The following is a 26,844-nucleotide window of genomic DNA, read 5'->3' as shown; positions in this document are numbered from 1 at the left end:
TTGCGTCATCACGTTGCCCCGGAAGTAGATCCACGCCCCGGTCCACGCCTTCTTAGCGCTCCTCTTGCGGTTGCTAAGCGGCCTTGGATACCTGGCCGCGGGATGCTGGGCGGCGTCAGGTGAAGATGGTGGTCAGTGGGCCTCAGGTAAGACAGACTTCGACTGGGGTGGGCCGACCGGGGCGTTGAGGCGGCCTGGGAGCTGGCGAGGGCCTCGCCTGACTGTCCTCGAGGCCTCTGGCCCTGTCGGGAAAAATCGAGGTCTGCTAGGATAAAGTAAAAGGAGGGCGCAGATATAGGCCCGGATCCCGGACCTCAGACTGCACTCGAATCTGAGTCGCCTCCAGCTGGAAGATTTTTAGTCATCCTGTTGACTGTGTAAAAATCATTAGACAAGAAACCGTAACTTAACATCCTAGTCTCATTCTCTTTTTCTAGGAATCTTGCTATTAGGAATCTGTCCTATGGTAAAAAACTATTAACGGCAGAAGTAGAAATGTGTAAATTTCAGGAGTATCTATGATGGCAAAAAATTGAAAAGTATTTATAAAGGCGGCGATTGAACTTATTATGGCATAACCATGCAACCACTAACCTAATCAGAAGGCAGAGTACATTGTTGTATATACACACTGTGAAGATAAGCATGGGCCTGCATGGAATGGAACATGAACGGACAGAATCATGGGGGTATTTTTTTTAACCTGACAAAATGATTTTAAAGATCAACCTGAAGAAAATACCTGGGACCAACCTGGAAAATTCTAAAAATTAAGAGTAGTAAGAGGGATTAACTCTATCAGCACCACCAAATATTATAACATACATATTATAAAGCTATAGTACTTAAAGTAGTGTAAAACTGAGCTGTGACTTACAGACAGATAGAATATATAGAGTTCATAATAAAATTTAATTTTTAGGGATTTATTGTATAGGCAAGGTGGTATTTTAAATCAGTATTGAAAAGATGGAATGGTTTCAGGTGGCTTCCTAGTAATTAAAAAAATAACAAATTAATTTTAAACAACAAAATAAATTCCAAATGGACTAAAATTTAAATCTTAAAAATTATGACATCATAAAACTACTAGAAGGAAGCATTGTCAGATGTATCTATAATCTTAGCATGGCAAAAACTCTTCTAAATATGTCACGCAATCTAGAAGCCAGAAAGGAAAAGATTTAATACTTTTGACTCTATAAAACTTAAAACATTCTGTATGGCCTGCAAAATTCAAACAAATTAAACCCAAAAAGCTACCAGTAGCTAAGTCTAAAAACAAAAAAACTTATGAAAATACTTGTGTCATGATCAGTTAAGAAAAATATTAAACTCAGTAGAAAATTGAGCAGACTATATGAACAAGAAAATTAGAAGATATACAAGTGGCTAATATACACAGTAAAAGATGGCCATCTCACTAATTTCAAAGTGCAAATTAAAATAATAAAGGGTTTTTCTTATCTATCATATTAACAAAGATGAAAAAATTAAAAATAGATAGGATTGTATGGAAACAGAAATGTATTAGAGTTAGTGGAAGTAAAAATTAGTACAATTTTTTTGGAGGGCAATTCAACAGGTAGGAATCTATTCTACAGACATGCAAAGTACACAAAAATATCGTGTTCAAACATGATGTTTGTAGTACTTTACTAGCAAAAATTTGGGGGGAATAGCAGATATCAATCAGTATATGACTGGTTACATAAATTATGGTACATCTATAAAATGGAATGCTGTGCAGCCGTTTAAAAAGTGGTAGATCCATGTATAGTGACATGGAAAGATGTGAAAGATACAGGTTAGGTGAAAAAACTGTGTTGCAGAATAGTGTATGTGGTCCTATTTCATAAATAAAACTGTAAGTTTAACATATGTATAAAGAAATTTAGAAAACTATACCCCACATTTAACAGTAGTTAGCAGTGAGGAATCAGGTTGGATACATGGTTCCCCACATGGTAGGGTGGTGGCAGGGCAGGGCCATGGAAGTGGGCTGGTGGGAAGGCTAGGGTTTGCCTGGGGTTTCTGCAGCTGTCATTTCACTCTCAGCCTTTGGGAACTGTAGGGAAATTGTAGGTTAATTGCAGCTGTATACCTTTTCTTAATCAATTAGAGGAAGTAGACTATTTTAGGGTTTTCCTTTTGGAATGTTGTTTCCCTTTTTCTGATCCCTTCTTTTTTCTATAAGGTAACCATGGAGAAAGAGCTTCGGAGCACCATTCTTTTCAATGCATACAAAAAGGAATTATTTACCACCAGCAATGGCTATAAATCCATGCAGAAAAGACTTCGGAGTAATTGGAAGATTCAGAGGTGACCATGTGTATTGTTTTCCCTTCTAAGTGATGGTAACAGCCTGCTGGTAACACTGAAAAGTCTTTATTTTCTTACATAAGATAGATTGTTTTGGTGAGTGGAGTTCCGTTTAAAGATCGTTCAGAGATAAATTATTATTAAAACATCTCTTTTGAAATTGGTAATTAGCATATTATTAAGTTGTCCCCAAATCACAAATCAAAAAAGTATTCTAATTATAAATATACAGGTTTTTAAGAGGTTAGAGACTTCCTCCATATTTTAACTTGGGTCAGTACTTCAGTTTAGGGAAAGGAAAGATGAGAGTAACTGTGTGTGTGTGCAGTTTTTCTTAATGGGTAAGGATATGTAATCATATAAGCTAATTGTAGGACCGATTGAATTAGTAATTCGAGGACTTCTTTATGCTCTAGTATGGTTTAATTTGGTCACCTTGGCTTATAGGTAGTATTTGACCAGTGGCTGATGACACTGGGGCAGGCCTATTAGAGGGGATCTCACTTTGGAAGAGAGGCTTGACCAGGTACCTCTAAATCTCTTCATCTCTGGGACTCTGTAGCCTCTGGTTCCATACAGTCTAGATGCTAAAATAGCTCGTAAATTGATTTAAATAATGGATCTAACACTTGCTTTTCAAATCATGTTTCTAGCTTAAAAGATGAAATCACATCTGAGAAGCTAATTGGGGTGAAACTGTGGATTACAGCTGGGCCAAGGGAAAAATTTACTGCAGCTGAGGTAAGAATTGTTCATAAAGAAGAAATGTAGTAAGAGAGTGAGGAGCATGGGCTCTGAAACCCTGGATTTAAAATCCTCCTTCACCACTTACTGTGTCGCCTTAAGGTGGTACTTTCATCTCTCTTCATCACAGAGTTGTGATGATTAACTGAGTTAATGCCTGTGAAGTGCCAGACACATAGTGCAGGCTAGTTAAATATTAGCCATACTTCTTTGCCATTTTTTTTCTTTAAAAATAGGAAAATTCCAGTTAAAATTAAACTTTTTTATTCTATTTCATGGATAGACAGTTATTCCAAGCATAAATAACAAGTGTTAGCAAAGATGTGGAAAAATTGGAACCCATGTGTACTTCTGGTGGAAAGGTAGATGGTACAACCACTATGGAAAACAGTACAGCGGTTCCTTAGAAAATTAAAAATAGAAATTTATATGCTTTAGCAATCCAACTTCTGGATATATAATTCCAAAAGAATTGAAAGCAGGATCTCAAAAAAGAGGAATTTGTTCATCGCAGCATTATTCACAGTAGCCAAAAGGTGGAAGCAACCCAGATGTCCACTAGCAGAGGAGTGGATAAACAAAATGTGGTCTATACATGCAATGAATTATTATTCAATCTTTTTTTTTTTATGGAGGTACTGGGAATTGAACCCAGGACCTTGTGCATGTTAAGCATGCGCTCTACTGCTGAATTACCCACCCCCTCAAGCTGCCTCAGTCTTAAGTAGGCAGTTCTGATGCTTGCTACAATATGGATGAAAATTGAGGACATCATAAGTGAAATAAGCCAGTTACAAAAAGATAAATGCTGTATGATACCATTTATATCATGTACCTAGAGTAGTCATATTCATGGAGAGAAAGTTAGAAAGTTGGTTGCCAGGAGCTCGGGGGAGGAGGGAAATGGGTAGTTTTTTTTTTTAATGGATATAAAATTTAGTTTTGCAACTTGAAGAGTTCTGTAGAATCACTATGAACAGGACAGCCTATTGTGTGGAGTCCAGAATCTGTGAAATTCTGTCTCATTTGTGAGCAGACCCCCTTGGAAATGTTAATTGTTGCACTATACTTTCTATATTTAGGGGGTTGGAGGAGTGAAAAGAATCCAGGTTGTATGCAAGAGCAAGAGGGTCGTGCATAGCAGAGCTGGTCTGGGCCAGTGGTTTCCAAAGTGGGGTGCATGTGATGACCCACTGGGTGCCAGAAGGAAATTATATTTATTCTTCGTATTTCTTTATCCTTAAAAATTTCCTTTGAGGAGTATGTTTTATAACTATATAAATATACACACTTTATATACATATTGGAGTGCACATTCGAATTTTTTTCTAATGGTGTCTGATTGGAGAAGACCTATGAGCTTCCTTTAACTAATAGTTTTCCACTTTTGTCTGTTGTCTAGATAGCTTGGAAAATGGCATTTCAGTTTGAGTATTTTAGAGCTTTATGCTTAAAGACAAGCATGGAAATCCTATGTAGAGAGTAAATTTTATATTATCTTAAATACATTTATATTTAAGTGCCTTTATAGTTTTGAAGTGTTTCTTTTTCAGCTATTTAAGGTCTTATTCATTATTATTTTGCACAAAAGTCTTTTGTACATATTTATAGGTTGTTTTTTTCCTTTGCATAGTTTGAAGTCCTGAAGAAATACCTTGATGGTGGTGGAGATATCCTTGTGATGCTAGGAGAGGGTGGGGAATCCAGATTTGACACCAATATTAACTTTCTCCTAGAAGAATATGGAATCATGGTTAATAATGGTAATTATTATAATTACTTTAATAGAAGCAGTGATTTCCTATTTATTATTCATACTGTAGCCCTCTGGCCTAATAGTACAATTGGAAAAGCCCTGGGCTGTGAGGGTGCATGGTTCAGCATTCTGGCCTGACCAGCAGTCTGAATTTTCTGATTCTAGGCTTCTTCCATTTATAAAATGAGAGGGACTGGAGTATAGTTCCAGGTTTCCTTTCAGGTCAAAATTTGTATGTATCTATAATATCTAACTTACTTCTGATCTAAGATATATCTTCCTTTCTTTTCCCCTTAAAGATGCTGTGGTTAGAAATGTGTATTATAAGTATTTCCATCCTAAAGAAGCTCTTGTCTCCAATGGAGTCTTGAATAGGTAAGCATGGAAAGCAGAAATGACTTCGCGAATGACTCTCATCTTTCCTGCAAGAATCTTCCCTTCTCTCTTCTCACACATTCTTTTCTTTGGCCCCTTTTCCTTTCTCGCCTTTCTGTTTTATTTTATTACATCATAGCTTATTTTATTATAATACTTCTCATCCATCAGATTATGTTCCTCCCATCTTTTGAAACCTTACTCCACATCAACTTTAGGTCAGTTAGAATACATTCAGTTGCAAGTAACAGAAAACCCTATTCAAATGGGATTAAATAATAAAGAGACTTTGTTGATTCATGTAACTGAAAACCCGAGAAATACGGCAGACTTTGGATATAGATTGACTGAAAGATTCATAATCTCATCAGGGCTCCAGTTCCATTTCTCTGCAGTTCTCTTGGCTCTGCTCTCCTCTGTGTGTGGGCTGAATAGTTTTGACAGTTCCCAAATTTGTATCCTCATGTGATACCATTTAGGGCAAGAGCACATGCCTTGGTCCCAGCTTTCCCAGAAATAATAGAACTGACATTTGCTCTGTTTGAGCTGGCCTACACCACCTGCCCATCACGCCTGGTCACTGTGGCAGAGGGCATAGAGTGCCATGATGGCACAGCTGGGTCATATTATTCTCCACCCCTGGAGCCCGGGATAAAGTCAGTTTTTTCTCACCCACTGGATCCTAAAACATAAATTAGGGGCTTTGAGAAAGTGGGAAATGAATGCCTGAGGGAGCAACGTCAGGTGCCCTCTGGGAGCTTTTCCCTATATTCACAGCGGTTCATTCCACACTTGAATTTGCTATATGCCAGGCACTCTGCTGGGTCTGAAGATACAGAGTCTAGAACACAGGCCTAGAGGTATAAGTCTAGTAAGTCTATGGACCCTTCCCTCAGGACTCAAGAAAGAGCAACTGATTCTTACATTTTAATGTTACTTTTATAGGCTTCCCGAAAGAGGTGTAGGTGTATAGGTGTACCTTTATTTAATTTTTAAGAATTGTATTTTGAACAAGTCTGCATAGTTCTTGTGTCTAGTTCATACTTAACTGTTAATGAAAGGATTGTGAAATTTCTAAATTTTTTTGTTTACTGGATTTTTAATTTTTGTCTTCAAGGGAAATCAGCCGAGCTGCAGGGAAGGCCGTACCTGGAATCATTGATGAAGAGAGCAGTGGAAACAATGCCCAGTGAGTGTGTTTTCTGAGGCCACCTGAAGAGAATGTATTTGTCATTTTGAAGAGTTTTCTTTTTCAAAATGAAGAGTTTTCATTTCTTATTACAAAAGTAATTCTCACCAGAAAACCAATTTGAATGGTTCAAAAGGAAGAAAATAGAAATTCTCCAGTGTAACTCCATGCCTCTCTCCCCAAAGATGATCTTTCTTAACAGTATTTAGACATTTTATTTTTTTTTAATTTATAAAATAAAGATAGGTACCTTATTCTTTTAATGACTGAGTTAAGTTGGATATGTCCTAATTTAACCAATCTCCTATTATTGAACACTTAGGTCATTTATAATATTTCGCTTTAATAATGCCACCTAACGTTTATTGAGCATTTACTATGTCACAGGCAGGTTTTATTACCTCATTTAATCCTCACAACAACCTGTAAGTTTATTGATGAGATAATAGGTTAGTTTTCAAGCTCACTTGACTAGTAGTAAGTGTCAGACCTGAGTTTCAAACCTCAGTCTGCTCCAGGGCGTATCTGTTATATAAACAGTTTTGTATTTGTTATTGTAAATAACAAAGCACAAAGTGATCATCTTTGTACATACAACTCTTGTGCACTTATGCTAATATCTTAGTAAGCCAGATTCTTAGCATTCAGATGTCTAGGTCAGAGGTCTTCTAATTGATGCATTGCCATGTTGCCCTCCAGGCATTTGTAACATTTACAGTCCCTATGAACACGCCCCTTCTTCCTCTCTCGCCAGCATGGAATACTCTATTGAAAATGGTACCACTTTATTTTAACTTTCAGTTCTTTGATTATTAGTGAGTGGGGTGACCTTTAAAGTCTGTTGGCTGATGATGTTTCTTCTGTGAATTTCCTGCTTACTGCTTTTTGCTATTTTTCTATTGATGGTTTGTCTTTTTTTTATTCATTTATAAGACCTCCATGTGTTGCAAATATTTTTTCCGGTTTACCTTTTTACTTTGGGGTATTATGCCCCATAGAAGTTGAATGTTTTTATATAATTAAAGCCTATTACAAAGTTCTAGTAATTGAAATAATGTGGTATTAATGCAGAAATAGTGAAAAATAAATTTAAAAAATTAGAATCAGACCCAGAATATATATAGAAGATAGGGGTTATTAGTTTGTAGTAAAAGTGACATTTCAAATTATTGGGGAATGGATAGCATAATTTTGGCTAACCGTTTGGAAAAATGGTTTCATTTTTATGCCACAAAATACATTACAGATGAATTAAAATTTTAAATATTAAAAATGAAACCATGAAAGGACTAAAAAAACTATAGATGGGTATTTTATAATCTTAGGGTAAGAAAGACCTTCTTAGTATGAAACCAAGGTAAAGTCATAAAGGAGAAAAATATATAACAACATATATCATAAGTTAACATTTTTGACATTCAAGAAATCACAATCTAATTCTTGGTAAATAAATGAAAGAACTGTGGACTTGGAATTAGAAGGATTTAGAAGTTCCTGATTTCATGTCTCACTTTCAGGGTGACCCAGGGCAAAGTAATTGTTACCTTTGGTTGCTCTATCTGTGTAATGGGAACAATATTAATCTCACAAACTTGTTGAGAAACTCCAATGAGGCAATACTTGTGGAACTGCTCTGTAAGGTGTAAGGCATTGCTGTTGAATTATTGCTTCCTGGTAGTTGTAGTGAAGGGCAAATGGCTGGTTGTTTGTTTTCTGGGTTATCCCGGAAGCAGCAGTGTCTTGGGAGGCTTTGAGGTGTGGATAAACAGTCCTGTTTTGTGCTTTGAAGTATCTTGACCTGTTGGAGTCTCAGGCTCTCATTTAGCCTCATTTTTTATCATGTCCCCTTTTCCTTCTCTCACTCTGCTGTAGCCATACTGACTTTGTTTGAATTCCTTAAGTACGCTAAGCTCGTTCTCACCTTTGGATCTTTACATTCCTGTTCCTCTTTCAGGAATACGCTTTCCCAAACTTTCCACCCAGCTAATCTTACTCATTCACAGGTGGTTAGGAAAAGTCTTGTATTTGTTTTGGGCATGGGTGTTTTTAGGGGTGGGTGTTTAGCCTTATGCTTAATGTCAGTCTGATTGATTTCTTAATAATAATAAAATAAACAGAGGAGTGTAAATACTAGCTGACAACTTTCATTATATAACTCAAGTGTTCATTCTCCCTTCCTTCCTAAGAATTACCTCCCTTGAGTGCACTGGAGAGAGTGTGGGGAAGGATGTGCCCTGATATCCACAGAACTATTTCTCCCACTTACCGTCTCTTCCTCCTTGACAACTGCTCATTTCTTTCTGCTCTTGCCCTAGAAATCATGGGCTGAAGCCCCGCTTACTGGGGTACTCCTGGGCTAGGGGTGGAAAGGGGAGAGTGGGGAACGTGGGGCAGGCATCACTTCTCAACCACAATGTGACACCAAGTCATACGGGTGGATGAGACTTTACTGAAGGAACGGGGGAACTAACACTGGAAGGAAATAATTTAAAACTTAAGCTAAAAAGAATTGTCTCATGGTCTAAGAGCAAGGAAAATTAAAATCTTTATAGGAAATTCTTCATGGGTGCTCTCTCTGCCCATCCCCCCAGTCTTCTAATTTTATGCTTTGTTTTTAAGATTCTTGTTTCTCTGCTTTCTGAGGACACTTCCTTCAAACAGCTACTTTTCAGAGCTACATCTTTCTTTCAGTAAAACTGTTCCCTCGTGCAGGGATTGGCTTCATCCTAGGGTCTGCAACCCACCTTTACCTGCCTCCATCCCAAACCCTTTCCGGAAGTATATTGCCCCATGTCAAGCTGTGTCACTCTAGATACTCAAAAGTCTTGGCTAGGACAGTGGAAAGTAGAGGAAGGACTCCAAGGCAGGTCTGTGTGGAAGTGTCCAGTGTCGGATAAATATATGCTGCTCTTCATGTAAGCACTCAGCCACTAACTGGCCCTTCTAATGACAGATACTCATTCTTGGAGGTAACACCAGTCAAATCTGTAAGGCAGAGGAAACTAGCTCCCTCTAAGACGTTGTTACATAGAGCAGGCTCATGTGTAGCGTTTGTTCAGTTCTTAGATGAGGCCCCTCTTCCTCCTCCTCCATAGGGGCTACTTTAGTTCTTCCAGTTACAGTCATTTATAGGTATGATTGTAAATTGTTAATTTAGATTCATATTTCTTAAAATGCTTTATTAAACTTGTAGCTAGAGTTATACTAATTTTTTGAGTTAACATACCATAGCTTATAGTAGATTTTGTGTTTGATTGTGAATTGCTCAAGAAACACTGAGATTGTCCTTAAAATTTTTTCACTTTTAAAAAGACTGGAATGCTTCTTTAATTTCTTACAGGGCTCTCACCTTCGTCTATCCTTTTGGTGCCACATTGAGTGTCATGAAGCCAGCAGTGGCTGTTCTGTCCACAGGCTCTGTCTGTTTCCCGCTTAACAGACCCATCCTGGCTTTCTATCACTCGAAGGTACAGCCTTTCTTAGATATGGGTGGATATGTTATTTTTATTATTGAAATAGTAAAAACGACTTTACTATTTCTGTAGTGGTTTCATATATTTTCTCATTGGTCTTCACAACAGTCCTGTGAGGTAGTATTTCAACTATCTGCATTTTACTTATGGGGAAAGAGTGGATTGCCCAGTAATTGATGGAGTCAAGACCTGTACCCAGCTCTTATTCTAACATGAGGCTACCTATAGTATAACTGTCTCTGACTACGAGCTCTTACCCTCAGTGTAAGGAAATCCATTCAAGGAAAGGTTGAGTTAACAAAATGCATGGAATTGTGCAGCTAGTATTTTAGTTTATCGCAGGAAAACATATCAGAAGACTACTTGTCTGGTTCTCATCCTGGAGACCCCACAACATGTGGGAACAGGTGTTCCCAAAGGACACAGCCCTCCTCATCATCACCCCACATATCCACTGCCTTTTAATTCATGTTGGCTGAATTCACCTTCACCTGTCTACCAAGACTTAGAATTCACCACTGACCTCCCAGTTTTTCTCCAGAGACCTAGATGTCTCTTGCTCCTCATGATCCTATTTTTCTTTGTGGGACCTACGTATTACTTTTCCCTCTCATATTTATAAGCTCTGACATCATTTTATTAGAAGTAAATAAACGTCTATGCTGTGTTTGAAAGATGATATTTATACGAAATTCATGTATCTATTACGGTAGTTAGTCTCTCCTAAACAGTTGGAAATACTGTTTTAAAATTAAAGAGTTGTTGAATGATTCAAGATGTGGAAATAATTGGGTGAAATGTCAGTTTGTAGGCACAAAAGTAATGCGACACCATCTGAAAGGGGCCTCTAGAGTATAATACTGGAATTATAATTACTTGATTTTTCAACTGTGCACAGAGATTTTACCTGGCTTAATCAGTGGATTTTGATGGAGCATCTGTTGGGTACAGAATTCTGTGCTAAGTGTGGTGGTTCTTCTAGAACTCTTGAGAGTATTGTCTGCTCATTACCTGGCTATTTAAAGCCCATTTTCTCCTCCTAATAGGCTTTTGGTCCTGCCTTATAAACAGTTTTTCAGAGAGGTTGTTGCCTGTCACTCTTGTTTATAAGAGACCAAGCAGTGATCCCATAGAGGAGGCCGCTCTCTGTCAGGAACCCATGAAAGGGCCAGGCTGGCACTAGGGGTTCTACATCCTTGCCCAGGGCCATTGCCTTCACTGAGCTTTATCATGAGCCTTTCTAGGTCTTTGGTTTGCTGGGATAGACTCAACATTGAAGGTGCAGAGTGGTTGTTGAGTAGACATACTCTTATTTAATTGAAACAAATTATAGACAAATGCTGGAATAAGAAGCTGAAGACAATGGTGAAATCTCAGTCAGGACAGAACAGAAGGACTAAAAGAGGATCTATAATCTATTTGAAATAAATGAGATGGGGAAAAGGAAATACAGCTGACCCTTGAACGATGCAGGGATGAGGGTACCGATCTCCTGTGCAGTCGAAGATGGTGTGTAACACACAGTCGGGCCTCTGTATATGCAGTTCTGCACCTGCACATTTAACCAGCTGCAGATCATGTGGTCCTGGAGTATGTACTATTGAAAAAGTTTTCTTATAAGTGGAACTGTGCAGGTCAAACCTCTGCTGTTCAAAGATCAACTGCATTTTAAGGAAAAAAACAGAAGTCTAACTGGGAGTAGAAGTATAGGTATTTACCTACCTACAAGGTTTCAAATCGCAGCCCAGTTCATCCAGTCCCTTCCCTGGTCTTTCTGTAGAGTTCCACCAGGTTCACTTCCTGTTCTCAGTAACTGATCTGTTTGCAGTGGCTATGGTATACTAGTCCTGTTATTTTTCCTCTGAAGCGTTTGCTTTTCAGGTGGGACAAGTCAGTTTGGTTTGTAAATTTTATTTATGGACTTTGTGTATTTGTATCTCTTAACATCTCTGGCTTAGATGTCATTCTTTCCCGGTGCCAGTATGACTGTGCCTGTTCCCTGTATGTGTTGTTGCTAGAAAAATCTGATTTCATTTTGTATTTTTAATATTGCATTGTTTTCCTCATTACAAAAATAATATATTGCTCATTATAGAAAAATTTTAAAATACAAAAATGGAGGAAAAAAGAATGCCACCCATTTTCACTGCTGTGAGGCAGCCCAGGCTGGTGATTTGATCATTTTCTCCCACTTTCGCTTGTGCCTCGTTTTTGTTTATTTGCTTCATAGGCTTTAAGCTCTGATAACTGTACAATTTGATGGTATACATTTTTTTTAATCTAATGTTGTGATAGAAGCATTCTTGCACATTGCTGAAAACCCTTTCTAATATATAATTTAACAACTGGAGGAGGTTCCATTATTCTTAACCATTTTCCTATAGTTGAACATTTGGATTTATTTCTAATCTTTTGTGTTTGTGACTATAAAATTGTGCAGAGTTTTTGGTATATTTCTGCAACTGCTTTCTTGCATATGTTGACAGTTTCAGGAACAGTATGTAAAAGAACTTAACTAAAACTTGACCAACATTAATAGTCATTTTTTCCTTATTTATTAATCTGATAGGAAAATACTTTGTTTTTGTTTGTTTGTTTCAACCAAAGTCCATAGTTTACATTAGGGTTTACTCTTAATGTTTTGCATTCTATGGGTTTTGACAAATGCATAATGACTTGTAGCCACTATAGTATCATACAGAATAATTTTATTGCCCTAAAAATCCCTTGTGCTCCATCTATTCATACCTCCCTCTGTCATTCTCCCCAAACCCCTGGAAACGACCATCTTTTTATTGTTTCTGTAGCTGTGCCTGGAAAATACTTTGTTTTGATTTTTCTAAATTGCTAATACTGACTAACAATGGGAAAATACTGTTGAACCAATTCACATTGCTTTTTGTTAAAGTCAGATAGAAGTGTCTAAATTGAGAGGCAGGTTGGAATATAGTTGTTATCATAGTTTATATTTCTAGACTGTTAAAATACTCATGAATTGGCACTTCTTAGTATATGAGACATTTGCTCACATGATTCTGATGAGTTTGGAGACTAGGATACATGTGGCACATTTTGGTATCTGAATTTCTTACGCAGCTTTGTCACCAACAGAACCAAGGTGGGAAACTGGCAGTGCTTGGTTCCTGTCACATGTTCAGTGACCAATATTTGGATAAAGAAGAAAATGGCAAAATCATGGTAAGCTCTTCTTTTTTATCATACTAATGAATATTGTTTGTGATTTTCATGTCTTTTAAAAAAATACTGCTGCATTTATCTATTCATTTAAAACCAGCTATTCAGAGCCCATTATATGCCAGGCACTAAGGATACAAAGTTGAGTCAGGTGTAGTCTCTGCCCTGAAAAAGCCTGTAGTACATTGAAGAGCGAGCATGAGAGACACAGAAGTAAATCCAGAAGGATGCGGCGAGCGTTTGTAAGCGTGCCACCTTGGGGTGGGAACTACCCTGGAGAAGTGGGGAGGAGCGAGCCCAACTAGGGTCTCATATATAAAGCCGAAGATCTTAAACTTTCTTCAGAAAGCCTCAGGGAGCCCTTGTAGAGTGTCCAGCAGCCTTGGGCACAGTCAGATCTGTGTTTTAGGAAAACTCCGTCAGTTGTCTGGAAAATGGGAGGGAGAGATCAACCTGGAGCCAGTTAGGAGGCTGGTAGAGTCAGCCATGCAAGAAGTGACAGTGACCTGAATAGAGGCAGTGAAGGTGTGAGTGCGGGGAGGGGCTGGCCAGCACGAGTGGGATGTAGGAGGGTTATGATAGGACACATTCTGGGGGGAGCTAGATATATTCTACTTTTTAAGTTCCGACTGTCATCAGCACATTAAGCAGGGGTTGTTTCAGGACTGTGAATAAATTTTAATAAATTCTGGCTTGTGCTTAGAGAGGTTAGAGTGCCCTAAGATAAATTATAAATTTTCTGTGAGAAAAAGGGCACTAGGGTGAGGAAAACTTTTAAGTTTTCATGTGATTTCACCAAGAGAGACAGATGGCTATTCTTTTTCCAATCACTGGTGTAGTCTCTTTCCCTTAATCATGTTTTCTTGGTTGATTTAATTCTCTAGTCCTACCCTCAGCTTTCTCAAATAACCAAGTGTCTAATTTTGTGTTTATTTTTTAAAATCCAGGATGTTGTTTTCCAGTGGCTCACGACAGGAGACATCCACCTAAACCAGATTGATGCTGAGGACCCAGAGGTAGGAGGTTGTGAATCATTAAAAAACTTTGAAATGAAAAGTGGGTCCAAGTTCTCAGCACCACTTCTGCCAGTTCCAGGGGAATATCTATCTTTTACTTTATTTGTAAGACAGATGGAAAGAAGTGATGCTCTTTAGGGAGATGAAGGCCACGTTGTAAAAAATAACAAATCAATAAATTACATAATTTGTTACAGTATTCAATGGGACAGGAACCTCTATAGATGTAATAATTGGAATTTAATATATGCTCTCTGGCCCAAACTTTCAAAATCAGTACCTGTAGAGAAATATGTTTTTCAAAAATATGTAAGATATAAAAATAATTTTATCATGAAGAAACAAAGATCACCAGAATTTGTTTTAAACTATAATTTCGTTGCCTTTAGGAAAAACCATCCTAAAGACATTGTGATAATAGTTATCAGAGAAGGCATAATGGTGAGACCAGCACTGGAATGGGAACCAGTAACTATATTCTAGGTCCTGTTTCATCACCAGTCCTGGGACCTTAAGCAGTTTATTTCGGATCTTTTTTTGTCTTAGTTTTCTCATCTGTGAAGTGGGGGTGCTAATATACCTGTGTTCTCTGTCTCACAGAATAGCTGTGAGGCCTAAATTAGATGTAAATGTACTTATTAAACTAAAAGGTGTAAAACGTGCTGTATATCTAGCAAGATTTTTTTAAATTCTTGTATTATATACCAGGCACTGTGTCCACATAAATCATCTTCTTTAAACCTCATGACAGCCCCAGAAGGTAGATGGTCTTATTCTTGTTTTATAGAGGAGGAAACCAAATTCTGCAAGATTGCAGCTTGCTCAAAGAGCAAGAAATTGCAGGGCCAGGACCCATAACCCAGCTCTCCTGATTCAAAGTCTGCTCATTCTACAGTTACTTCTCAGTTTCTTAAACTCTGAAATGTCAGGATAATAATTTCTTGGCTGTAGACAGCAGGAGGTGGTCAAGAGGTGATCAGAAATGGCTGTCCACTGACTACTGCCCTCGACTGGAAAGCCCTATGTCTAAAATATCCCCTTATGTGGAAACATTAAGAGTGTGGCTGTTTAGCTTAAATTCCTCCTGAAAAGTGATGTAAGCCCCCAAAATGAAAGAACTGGGGTACAGCTAGGAATACACTTTTCAGCTCTCACAGGACCCAACTCTGAGTGGATGGCATCTTTGGCAGCTGCCAAGCTGAGTTAGTGTTGTGGGTCAAGGGAAGCAGCACTAAGATGCTGCATCTGCTTCTGTTCTGTGTGGCCACCTTGCTTCTGCTAAGTGTCTGTCATTCCTGTTTTCTAGTTGAAGAAGTTGAAGTAAGAAAATTCTTCAAGGTGCCTGCTTAGATTTAATACCTGGCCATGCCATTATCGACGCCTATTTCAGGCTGATTCTGGAGCCTGTGCCTTTTCTGCTGCCCTGTTGTTCACTCTCTTAATACACGTGACGCTGGGCTGGTTCTGAAGGGAAGCATCAGTAGAAAGCCAGAGGAAGGGGATGTTGTTAAGACCTTTCTCTAAGACCATGCAGTTTTGTGTATCTTCCAGATGTGAGACCTGGTGAAAACTGTCCTTTGTATTGCAAGGCTTTGGAAAGTAAAATACTGGATCCAGGAACATTTCACAGTAAGAAATTCCAAAAATCTGAACTGCCTAACTATGGTTTCAGATTAAATCTTGTTAGGTTGGAATGGGTTTCAAACCCAGAAATAGATCAGTTTCAAATGATAGTTAATAAAATAAAATGATAGCTTGATAAAGGGCTGAAGGAATTTATGTAACAAGTTTTAACCTCAGCATTTGCTAAGAAGTCATGAAAACCAGTGGTTCTGGTAGCACTCTTTTAATGTTTCTGTCTGGATGTCTAAGGCCTTGTTAGTTGTCTGAACTAGGATTTTGTAGCAGGCTTCTGTGCAGAGCCGAGAATCAGCCGCAGGACCTTTGGGATTGCTGGCCTGTTACTGATCTCCATGCCACGTCCCAGGTGTGTGTCCTGCCCCAGTCAGGGCCCTTGCTACTGCTCTCACCTCCATCCCTGTCCTATAAGAGGGTTTAAGCCTCTGCAGCAGCCAGATAGTGCCAGGAAGGGCATCTGTTTGTTGATCCTTCTGCCTTGTTTCTTGTCTGAAAAAGAGTTTGAGGACTGGGGAAGTTTTTGACCCTTGGGATATAAAAAGAAGTGAGCCTGCTTGTCTGGACTTATTTCTGTAATGCTTAGGTGTCTTCTCAAGTGCTAGTGCCGGAGAATGTGCATGTTGTAGGTGACTTCAGAGGACCAGTTTTTAAAACGAGCACCAAGTTGGCCTTGTTGGAAGTCAAGCCTAAATGAGTTCAAAGGGAGATTAGGAATAAACAAGCCTCTTGTTGCCAGCATGCGTTCATTTAAATTTAAATTTATTGCTGGACTAGGTAGTGCATTCACATAGTTTGGAATTCAGAACCCTGCACAATGAAGTCTTCCTTCTGTCTTTGCCCAGCTGCTTGTCTCCCTAGTGACAACAATCTTAGCAGTCTCTCTTTTGTTCTTCCAGAGATGTTTTATACATAGATAAGCAAATTTGTGTGTGTGTGTGCGTGTGCTCTCCTTCCCCGTTTTACTTAAAACGGCGCTGTGTATGCACACTGTCTAGCACCTTACTTTTCAAAATTACCAAATATGTCTTGGAGGTTTTTCCATATTTATACAAAAAGAGCTTTCTTTTGACTGTTTTTGTTTTGTTTGTTTTATTTTTTGAAAGCTGTATTTTCCATTTCTTCTTACTGTAGTACATTTAACCAGTCTCCTAACAATAGGCATTTAGGTTTTCCCTGTCTTTTGCTGTTACCAGAGTGTCATCATCAAGCTCTTGTCATCATTAAGCACATGACATAATTAAGGGCGCCTCAGCAGTGCTGGAGGCATGTCCTCAGTTAGATGAGAGGGGCTGGAGTCTGGTGTCTGAGGAGGGGTTGTCTGTTCTGGGGTCACAGGCGGTTTGTACACAGGACAGAAGAGAAAGCACTGTGTGCAGCCCAGGTGCTGGTGGCTGGAGAGAGGATAGAAAGGACAGAGGTTGAAATGGGAGATGGAGACTTCCTTTTATGATTGCTTCTGTTTTCTCATTGAAGTAAAAAATAAGGTCATCACCTAAAATTAAGAAAGGGAAAATCATTTTAGATGGTTGAAGTGACGGAAGGAAGGTGTTGCTGAGGAGAATAGGAGAAGGGAATGAACTTGAGAATTTAGCTGATGGCTGAGCACCCAAGATCAATGATCATGAGATAAAAAGGAGGCCAGTCAGCAGGGTTGTGCATTTCTCTGGCCATGTTCAGCTGTGTGCACACTGGTATGAGTAATTGCAGAACTGGATTTTGCCAGTGTTCAGGTTTAGCCAGGTGACCTCTGTCCTTCTTTCCTCCCAAAGTGGCTTATTTAAGATTTAGTTGTCAGTGATCGTGCATAGTGAAATCTCTTGGCAAGAGAGTAGAAATATTGCAGATTTAGACCTGAGTCGTCAGAGACCAGGCAGAGTAAATTCTTGCCCCTGATCTGCTGAAAGGAACCCTCTTGTGGCTTTCAGATTTCCGACTACATGATGCTGCCTGACATGGCCACTCTGTCCGAGCGGCTGCGAGTGTGTCTCCAGGAGGGCGATGAGAACCCGCGGGACTTCACCACCCTCTTCGACCTGTCCATTTACCAGCTGGACACCACTTCCCTCCCCAAGGTCATCAAGTCAGTACCACAGTTCTCTGCTGCTCTGCACTCCATTCTGAGTGTTCGGTCTGAAAACACGAGCCTGGGGATGGGAGTTAGGGTTACAGCAAGTGTGGTGTGCAAAACATGTTCTCAGCTCTGTGATGAGGTTGGCTGAGATCGCTGGGAGACTGGGGTGGGGGCTTGATGCAGAGAAAACCGCCAAGAGTTATCAGCCCCTGCTGTGTTCCAGGTTCTGTATCAGGCATATGGAGGAGCCAACTTGTCCTGGTTTGCCCGGGACTTTCCTGGTCTTAGCACAGAGCATCCCATATCCCAGAAACTGACTCAGTAAATCAAGACGGTTAGTCACCCTATAAGCACTCCAAATTGTTCCTTCATTTAATACTTTCAGTAGTCCTCTGAGTTACCTGCTTCATTTGGTACTTTCAGTAGCCCTCTGAGTTACCTATCCTCTGAGCTGAGGAAACTGAGGCTTAGAGAGGGTAGGGATTCTTCCAAGGTGGGAGCAGGGATTTCAAGCCAGGCCTGAGTGACTTTCAAGCTGGTGCTTGACCCTATTTCGTTGCCTGCTTTGTTATTGTTTTCCATCCCTAATGACAGGCACAGGGACTAACATTTTTGAGCATCTTTGGTCTGGCACAGGATGTACATCTGGATAAATCAAAGGCTGAAGGTGCAGCTACAGACGATTGTCTAACTTCCTGCCGCTGTACTTGTGTTCAGGGTCAGCAAGTACTTATAGAGCTCAGACTGTGCCAACAAGCACTGTAGCTAAAGTGTATGGTCTTTGGAGGAGCCATACAGAGGAGACAGACAAAAGCTGTGACGCGAAGTTATTATACTAATGCTAAATGTGGAAAAATAAAACTGGACGCCATGGGCATAATGAAAAAAGAGAATTCAGTTCTGACTGGGGTGAGTGGGGAAGGCTTTATGAAAGAGGGGTCCTTGTGGCCAGGCATTGATTATTTCAACAAACATTTCTTGGTGACTTGTGTCTGCTTGGCACTCTGCTGGGAGCTGCACTTTAAGGGGTGAGAGGAAATTTCAGGAGATAGTTGGGGCACTGGGAGAGAGCACTCTGCAGTGAGGTCCTTCATGAGCAAAGACAAGGTGAGTCCAGGCAAGGAAGTTTATTCCTAATTGCCCTTTGAACTGCATTTAGCTTTGACTTCTAACAAGTACCGTGTTAAGTTTTTTTAATGTATGTTGCTTTGTCATGTGATAATCATAATGCAGTTATTATCCCCTTTTTACATATGAGGACATTGAAGCACAGAGAAGTTAAGTGACTTGCCTAAGGTCACACAGTTAAGTTTTCAGTGGGGCCTGAATTTGAATCCAGCCAATCTTAACTCTGAACCTGGGGAGAAATTATCTGGAGATTTGTTACCATAGGAGGTCACAGTGTTTCTAAAAAGCAGAACAGCACTGATGCCCCAGAGCTGCCAGGGCATCTCTGTTATCCACTCACCACCTGCAGCCTGCAGGTGACAGCCAGGTCATAAATCCTGGCTGCATGTTTGGCTCTTTGTTTGCCTGGTTTTGATCTCTGTTCTCCTTCTCATGCAGGGCTTTTCTTAGAATAACAAAAGCTTCATCAGGCTGCTCCACTAACTCCTGCCAGTCCAAACAGCTTCTGCCATTTTGGCTGCTTCATTCCTGATGTGGTAACAGGCCATTAAGACCCCTCCTCAGTGTTGAATGAGGGACTGATTGGAACTCTGTATGATTTTAGTGTCAGCAGAGTCAAGTAGCAGATGTTTTAGAGGCTCTTTTGGTTGTATTTGTCTTTCATACCACAGCAAAGGGCAGGAGTTTCTGGCTTACAGTTTCTGTATGGTGCTTTTGAGTAGTGTTATTTGCATGTAACATCTTTTGAATGCAATTTCTCTTTTTGACTGAAAATTCCATTAGTCTTTAAATATTTATGTCAACTGTAGGGTATTGCTCTAAAGTACCTTCATTTGTCCATCTAGTACTTCTTAATGCCTCTGGGACTTGAGGTGGAGACAAATGGTGTGGCGTCCCTGCCCTCAGAGTTCATGGTGGGTTTAGGAGTGAGACACCAGTGGTGAAAATGCAATGCTGAAGTTCAGGCCGGGGTATGTTGGCATATGTAGCAGCCCCATTCACAGATTTGTGTATAGTCATGACAGTCATTCTCCCCCTCTTCCTATACTGATCGTCTTTCTGAACTAGGTTTGGCTTAGTTTTAAGATTAGCCGTTTCCCACCCCCACCAAGTACATGTTGACTACTGGTAGGAGGAAGATTTGGGCAGGTGGTGAGCTGAGTAGAGAAAGGGAAGAGTTAATGGCATTTGTTTTATTATTAACATAGGCCTTCAGCACAGTCAGCTCTGTCTAGGGACAGAAAACAGAATCTCATGGTTGGAACGACCAAGGGCAGGACTCGGCAACAGGGTTCTTCATGTATGGGTAGTAGGACCTCTAGCTTAGAACTGCCTCTAATGTCATTCTGCCTTCTGGGTGGACTGAGTCATGGGGCTTCTGGTTGGCAGGGATTGGCCAGGTCTGAGTTCTGATCTTGCCTTTGTTGCTTCCTAACCATGTGACCTTGAGAAGCTGCTTCATCTCTATACCTCTGTTTCCTGTTCCATAAAAGATTACACCCACTTCTCAGGGTTGTTTTGAGGATTAAATGGAATAAGTACCTAGCACAAGGTCAGGCACAGCGTGTGGCATGCGGCAGATACTCAAGAAAAGACTTCTCTCTCTGTGGGGATCTTCTCATTGCTGGGAAAGATGCTCTCCACACACCTGAGAAATGTAGAGGGGGTGACAGTGGTAAGGTCAGCTACCTGCTCTTCTGTAGTCACAGACCTCTCTCCTTTCTGAAAGCACCCGTACGTGGAAGGGGGCATGAATTTTGTCCACACCTCTTGGCATTTGCTTATTCAGATGCATTTTGAAAGGCCACCGTTGTGTGTACAATTTAAATTGAGTGAGTGTATTTTAATTTGCCTCATTCCCAGAGGAGGTCAGCCACCTTGCACAATTCTGTACAATAATGCAAAAAAGGTCAAATGAATATTTGAGAGAAGGGAGGCAAAGGGGAAGCCACAATAAAAAAAAATACCATGGGGGGAGGTCAGCAGTAGACTGGAAACTTGTTGCTACTGCTCTCCCTCCGCCGCAGCCACTCCGGCTGCCCTGCTGTTCTGTGCAAGTGCCTGGCACTCCTTTCCCTGTTCTCCTTGCTCTTGCCTCTGGCTGAGACACTTCTAAGGATGACTGCATGGCCTGTCCCTCCCTTCACTCAGGGCTGCTTGGACAAGCCATACTTCCTGCCCCTTCCCAGTCTCCGTCCCCCTCTCCTGATCCGCTTTTCTTTGTAATGCCTATTCATAGCTGGCGTCTTGGCTTTAGTTTATCATGTGCCTCTCTTCCGCTGGAATGTAAGTTCCACGAGGGCCTGCCTTGGACTCTTTTTCCCCTGCTACTGTACTCCCAGTAGATAAAGCTGCCTGGTACATAGTAGGTGTTCAGCGAATATTTGTGGAGTGAATGAGCACACAGCAGTGCCTAATCCTCCTGATCTGCACAGTTGCCAGAAGCTTACTTCAAATTTGACTCGTCTCTTGATGGTGAAAACAAATAAGGAAACACAGTGAGTTACAAGGTTCCCAGTGTCCAGTGGGTAAACATTAAAAGTCTGTTTAGGAGAAGCCTGATACGAAACTTGAAAGCACCTTTCCTTTCTGTTCTCAATAAAGTCACTCTGTCTGATACAGGAGAGAAGATTCTTGAAAGGATCACTGCATTCCATATAACAACTTTTTTGTGTGTGTTTCTGCCAAAGGGCTGAACCTCCTGACTTGGTGGAGAAGAGCACCATGTGATCAGTTCGATGTGCTTTGCCCCAGTGTCTCGTCTTGATTCCTTCCTTTTATCTTCTTGTTAACACAGGGCTCATGAACAGCTGAACGTGAAACATGAACCTCTCCAGCTCATCCAACCTCAATTTGAGACGCCGCTGCCAGCCCTTCAACCAGCGGTGAGTAGGTATGCAGGGGACAGCCCACTGCAGGGCCCTGCCACTTGCCCTTCCCTGGCCAGCTGGCCCCTCGTATGTAGGTCTCCATGTCTCTCTGGCTCTACACATGCACAGAGACCAAACCTGTTAGTTTTTTGTAGGAACTTGCATTTGGTGTCATTCCCAACTGAGAAATCAAGGGCATGGACCTTCCTGACTGTTAAATACTCCCCATCTTCTGGGGTTGGAGGGCAGATATGAGAACTCCTCAGGGAAAAGGATGAAGAACTTTGTGCTAGAAAACTTTGAGCTTTCTAGGCAGCAGGCACTCAGATTTATAGCACAGTTCTAACAGCCCTCGTGTGTCTAGAGGTTATTTTTCCACATCCCAGTCCAGCATGAACTCCACTGCCTTCCAAATTGTCTTATCCCACCACATTCCTGGAATGTTATGAGCCAGTTGGCTTCATCTTGGTAGCTTGAAGCTGGCCATGGTGAAAGTATTTACAAGACAAAATGACAAATGCTACAGATCAGGCCTTTTGTTTTGAGTGATAGTCAAACATTTATCAGCACACCACTGGTTCATTCCTGCGAATTCTGGCTCTAAGTTCAGCACTTTCTACATTAACCCACAGCTGTTTCCCCAATTTCTTCCCTAAAGAACTCATGATTAGATGAGAAACAACTTGTACAATCAAATGTTCAACACTAATAAACCTAATAAGCCCCAAGCTCTGTGTCCTTGCACGAGTTAATGGGCACTGGTACGTCAGCTTGGTCAGGTCAGTGGTCTGGTTAGAGCCGGTTCCGCTGAGTTGCTTATAATGGACTGTTGTCTTGTTTGCTGTGGTCTAATGGGTCAGGGCAGGAGATGCTGGCGCTGGGTGGTTCATCCTAGGGAAGGGCTGAGTTGGCCTCTCATACTCCTTTCGTCTCATCACTGTTAGTTATGGCTTTGGATATGCTCTTTCATGAAAGACCTTATTGCCTTTTAGGTTTTCCCTCCGAGTTTCAGGGAATTACCACCTCCTCCGCTAGAGCTGTTTGATTTAGATGAGACATTCTCCTCTGAGAAGGCTCGGCTTGCTCAGATTACCAATAAGTGTGAGTCTTGTTTGTTTCCTTTTGTGAGTTTTATTGTGAATTTCTGAGATTAGCTGTGAGACAAAGCTTAGAGATTGTTTAGGAAGAACAAAATGTGAATGGGCGTATAAAATTAGTTTTTATTTCATGTAAATGATGTTGATTATTTCTCTAGAGGCCAGTTAGCTCAGTGAGTTAGAACATGATGCCAAGCAGAAGCCAAGGTCTCAGCCTTAATTCCTGTGGGTGTTTAGTTCTGACCTATTGAGTGACTCTAGGATGAATTCTGACCTTGGCTTCCAGTTATCAAATCTAGGCCTTTGGTCATAGGAGCAGTTGAGTAAGAAAATTCAGTCACAGCCAATAAAATTACAGAAACTTCACATTGGAAGGGATCCTAGAGTCATATGTGCCCACCCTGAGCTGTGGATGAGGAAATGAGGCCCCAGGCCACTTGGATGCATGGTGAGTGGTGCTCCTGACTTTTAGTCCAATGCCTCTCCTGTCAAGCCCTGTCTCACACAGCAGGTGGGCCTGCACATGTGTGCTCAGACACAGAACATTAACCATACGTTTTGAGGCAGTGATCCCACTCCTGGGAAACTAATCTAAGGAGTTGGTAAATGAAGATACACAAATGATTACTACATTATTTAGAAAATAAAATACAATTGGGAATAGTCTTAATGTTCACTAGCAGGGGAACAGTAGTAAATTGTACCACGTTCAATCAGTGGGACAATACATAGTCACTGTAAAAGAGATTTACAAGCCCAGGGAGTGACACTGATACAATTTAAGCAAGATTCCTTAATGAAGAAGACAAGATATAAAACTCTACTTATAGTAGGATCCCAACTATGGGAGTATCTGTATGATCTGTCTGTGTTCAAGGACTGGAAAGGAATATGCAAAAATGAAAATGGTTCAGTATAAGACACCTTTACTGCATCTCTTTTCTGTGCTAGGCATTGTGGTAGGTGCTGTCCAATCAGAAATTAGCAAGATCCAATAATTAGTCCAGTAGGAATAATAGACCTGTGAGGGACCAGATGCTTTGACCTAGCATTTCTGTTTCTAGCAATTTATCCTTCAGAAATCCTTGTAGAAATACAAAACAAAAAAAGATTAGCTACAGAGGTATTAATCATCGCATTCAAAAAATTGGCACCAGTCTAATGGTCCATCAATAGGATTGGTTAAAAAATATATCAAAGTGGAATATTATACATCTGTTAAAAGAAAGATGTGGAGCATAAGCTTTGACATGGAATGTCCGTGTTCTGTCGATAAATGATGAAGGCAACTTACACAACTATTGTAGTTTGATCCCATTTTTTACACATGTAAATATGTAGGCATACATGGCAGTAATTACCCTAAGTGGTGGTGGTGGGGATAGAGCTGGGGTGAGAGATCATAGCTATGATAACTATAAAAACGCAAATCAGAGGGGAAACAAAAAGAAATGACAATGTTATGTTGGAAAGGCAGTAATGGCTGTCCATCCTTGATACAGGCCTGGGGTGGTGTCACAGAGATACGCTATTGGTGGAATTGTGGGTGATATTTTTTATTTTTTCTTCATTTCCTATAATAAATGCTATTTAAAACACCCACATGTCCTTCTCATAATGGTCCTTGTGGCATTAGGAGAATGGTAATTTAATTTCCTACTGGTTTTTCCTGTTCTTTGTAACGTAGGAGTGTGGGATCTGGGAGTAGGCGAGCCAGAACCAGTCCAGCCTTATTCTCACTAGGTGTCACACTTTTGTCCTAACTTACAAAAGCAGCACACAGAGATCTCTACAGTTTGTCATTGTTTAAGTCCCTTGGTCACGTTACCCTAGGGAGAGGTGGGTGATCTTGAGACAACTCAACAGGGGTACCTCAACCACAAAAGTCTGTAGTTGGGAAAGGGCAGAGTTAAGGGTGAATCTAACTGCCCTCACTGTGCTTAGGTACTGAAGAAGACCTGGAATTCTACGTCAGGAAGTGTGGTGACATTCTTGGTGTCACCAGTAAACTACCAAAGGACCAGCAAGATGCCAAACATATCCTTGAGCACATCTTCTTCCAGGTGGTAGAGTTCAAGAAATTGAACCAGGTATAGCGTCTGGAAGGCCCAGTGAAGTGGGAGCCCTTCGGATGGTGGTATCATCCAGAAACTGGACTTCTTGTGTTTAATGCCATTCATTCATTCTGCAAGTATTTTGGTATCTATTGGTGAACAAAACAGATAACAGTCCCTGCATTTATGGAGGGATTTAGCTGGAGGAGACTGTAAACAACAAACAATACATAAGTAAATCACAGGATATTCTAGGGGATGATAAATGCTATGGTAGAGAAAAGTAGAGCAGGGTGAGAGGGAAGTGTGGTGAAGGTGGCAGTGTGGATATTCAGAATAGGCTCCACTGGAGCAAAGACTTGAAGGCATTGAGGGATTTGGGGACTAGTGTCCGACAGAGGGAAGACCCATGCGGAGTCCCTAAGGCTGGGCTCTGCCAGGCATGTTTGAGGGACAGCAGTGATGCCTGTGTGGCTGGAGAGGACTGAGCTAAGGGCGGAGCAGTACAGGACGTAAGGTCAGCACCTTATATTAAGGATCATTTTGCCCTAGACTGAGGTCCAGGAGCTTAAAATTTTGCCTGGCCTTCATTTTGTCTATCCCTGGACAGGATTTCTAAAATTAAAAGCCCAACCGCTATTGTTAAAGGGGCATTCATTTATATACTACTGATGGGAGAATAAGTTAGTCCGACTTTTCTGGAGCTATTTTTTGTAATATCGTTCAGAAGCCTGAAAAATATATATACCTTTGACCCAGCAATTCTAATCCTCAAAATTTGTCTTGAGAATATAATACTGAATGTGTGTAGATTTACAGTCAAAATGCTCAGTGCAGCATTGTTTTAATGGAAGAAAAGTCTTCATCAGTGGGGAACTGGTTAAGTACCTAGGGTGTATCCTGTAAGATTAAGAATGTTTAGAAGAATGTTTAAGGACTTGGGAGGACATTTATGATACAGTAAATGGGGTGAGGTGGGAGGAAGGGCTATAAAACAGTATAAAGAGGGAGAGTCCGTTTTTCTTTAATATATGTACGTTATGCTGAGTAGAAAGACTAATTAGGATCTGAGCCACTACTGGCAGGGGGCTGGATCTGCTGGGTATTCATAGTATACACCTCACTTGTGCTTATGGTGCTAGATGTCGGGGCTACAGCAGTGAACGGGATGAATGCAGTCCTTGCTGTCTGCCTCTGAGCTCCGTGCAGTGGGGGAGACAGGAGTATACGGGCGAGGACGGTGCTCTGAGATAAATGCCAGGAAGGGAACTCAGGGGCAAAGTACTGATATACTTGCTCAGCACTGAAATATGGGATGGGGCTCAGGTAGATTCCCACCAGTACTTACCTGGGTGGCAAGGCAAGGAATGGCCCCCAAAGCCAAGGTAAGAAGTTTTGTGTGGTCTTTGCATCAGTATCTCCAACTGTGTTTGCTTCCCACTCATCATGAGGGGTGGTGGGCTGTGGTCAGAGCCCTGTCCTGATCATGAAAATTTGATTCTTGGTCTGGATTTAGCCTTAAAGCCAGAGATTACCTGTGTGTCCCAATTAAAGAGGATTTAGACTCTCTAATCAAAGCCAAAACAACAAAGAATTCACATTTCAGGCTTTGTACTGAAACACTAAAATTCTATGTCTTATTCCCTCATCCAGGAACATGATATTGATACAAGTGAAACGGCATTCCAGAACAACTTATGAGGACCAAGCCTCTTGAAGCATTTTCTGCCTCCTGATTCTCTCTGTAAACTTTTTGAATTACTCCTTTTCAAAATTGTCTATACAGTTTTTCCTCTGTGAGCTGTGGAAGGTCCGTGCATCTTCTGTAGTGCCCGGAGAGGGATAACGTTTCTAACTTACAAGATCCTTATGTAAGATATGTTCCATTTTTTAAATTAAATCTGTTTGAATCTGTA

The 26,844-nt window shown here is 40.7% G+C and overlaps 1 protein-coding gene across 3 annotated transcripts; it reads left to right on the top strand.

The window, feature by feature from the left end:
* IFT52 (intraflagellar transport 52) lies at positions 1–26,844 on the top strand. Of its 3 annotated transcripts, none has more exons than XM_010977742.3 (14): positions 1–146; positions 2,198–2,322; positions 2,976–3,063; positions 4,700–4,829; positions 5,122–5,197; positions 6,315–6,386; positions 9,727–9,853; positions 12,971–13,057; positions 14,002–14,070; positions 17,634–17,788; positions 21,705–21,792; positions 22,770–22,878; positions 24,819–24,964; positions 26,582–26,844. In XM_010977742.3, the coding sequence occupies exons 1-14, from the start codon at positions 126–128 to the stop codon at positions 26,627–26,629; spliced, it is 1,341 nt and encodes a 446-aa protein (XP_010976044.1). In that variant the 5' UTR covers positions 1–125; the 3' UTR covers positions 26,630–26,844. The 3 variants fall into 3 exon arrangements, with proteins under 3 accessions (XP_010976044.1, XP_031289634.1, XP_031289635.1); XM_031433774.2 differs by having other exon boundaries at positions 12,956–13,057; XM_031433775.2 differs by lacking the exons at positions 1–146; positions 2,198–2,322; positions 2,976–3,063; positions 4,700–4,829; positions 9,727–9,853 and having other exon boundaries at positions 5,181–5,197.

Source organism: Camelus dromedarius, chromosome 18 (genome assembly GCF_036321535.1).
Source record: "Camelus dromedarius isolate mCamDro1 chromosome 18, mCamDro1.pat, whole genome shotgun sequence".
NCBI classification, from domain to species: Eukaryota; Metazoa; Chordata; class Mammalia; order Artiodactyla; family Camelidae; genus Camelus; species Camelus dromedarius.
The sequence above is the reverse complement of the archived record's forward strand: the minus strand, read 5'-3'. Positions and strand labels throughout refer to the sequence as shown.

What these genes read in the sequence shown, in the direction of transcription:
- IFT52 (XM_031433774.2), top strand. Translation starts at nt 126, where the DNA reads ATGGTGGTCAGTGGGCCTCAG. An exon ending in AGTAATTGGAAGATTCAGAG is followed by an intron (nt 2,323 to 2,975) that starts GTGACCATGTGT and finishes TCATGTTTCTAG; the next exon opens with CTTAAAAGATGAAATCACAT. An exon ending in AAAAATTTACTGCAGCTGAG is followed by an intron (nt 3,064 to 4,699) that starts GTAAGAATTGTT and finishes TCCTTTGCATAG; the next exon opens with TTTGAAGTCCTGAAGAAATA.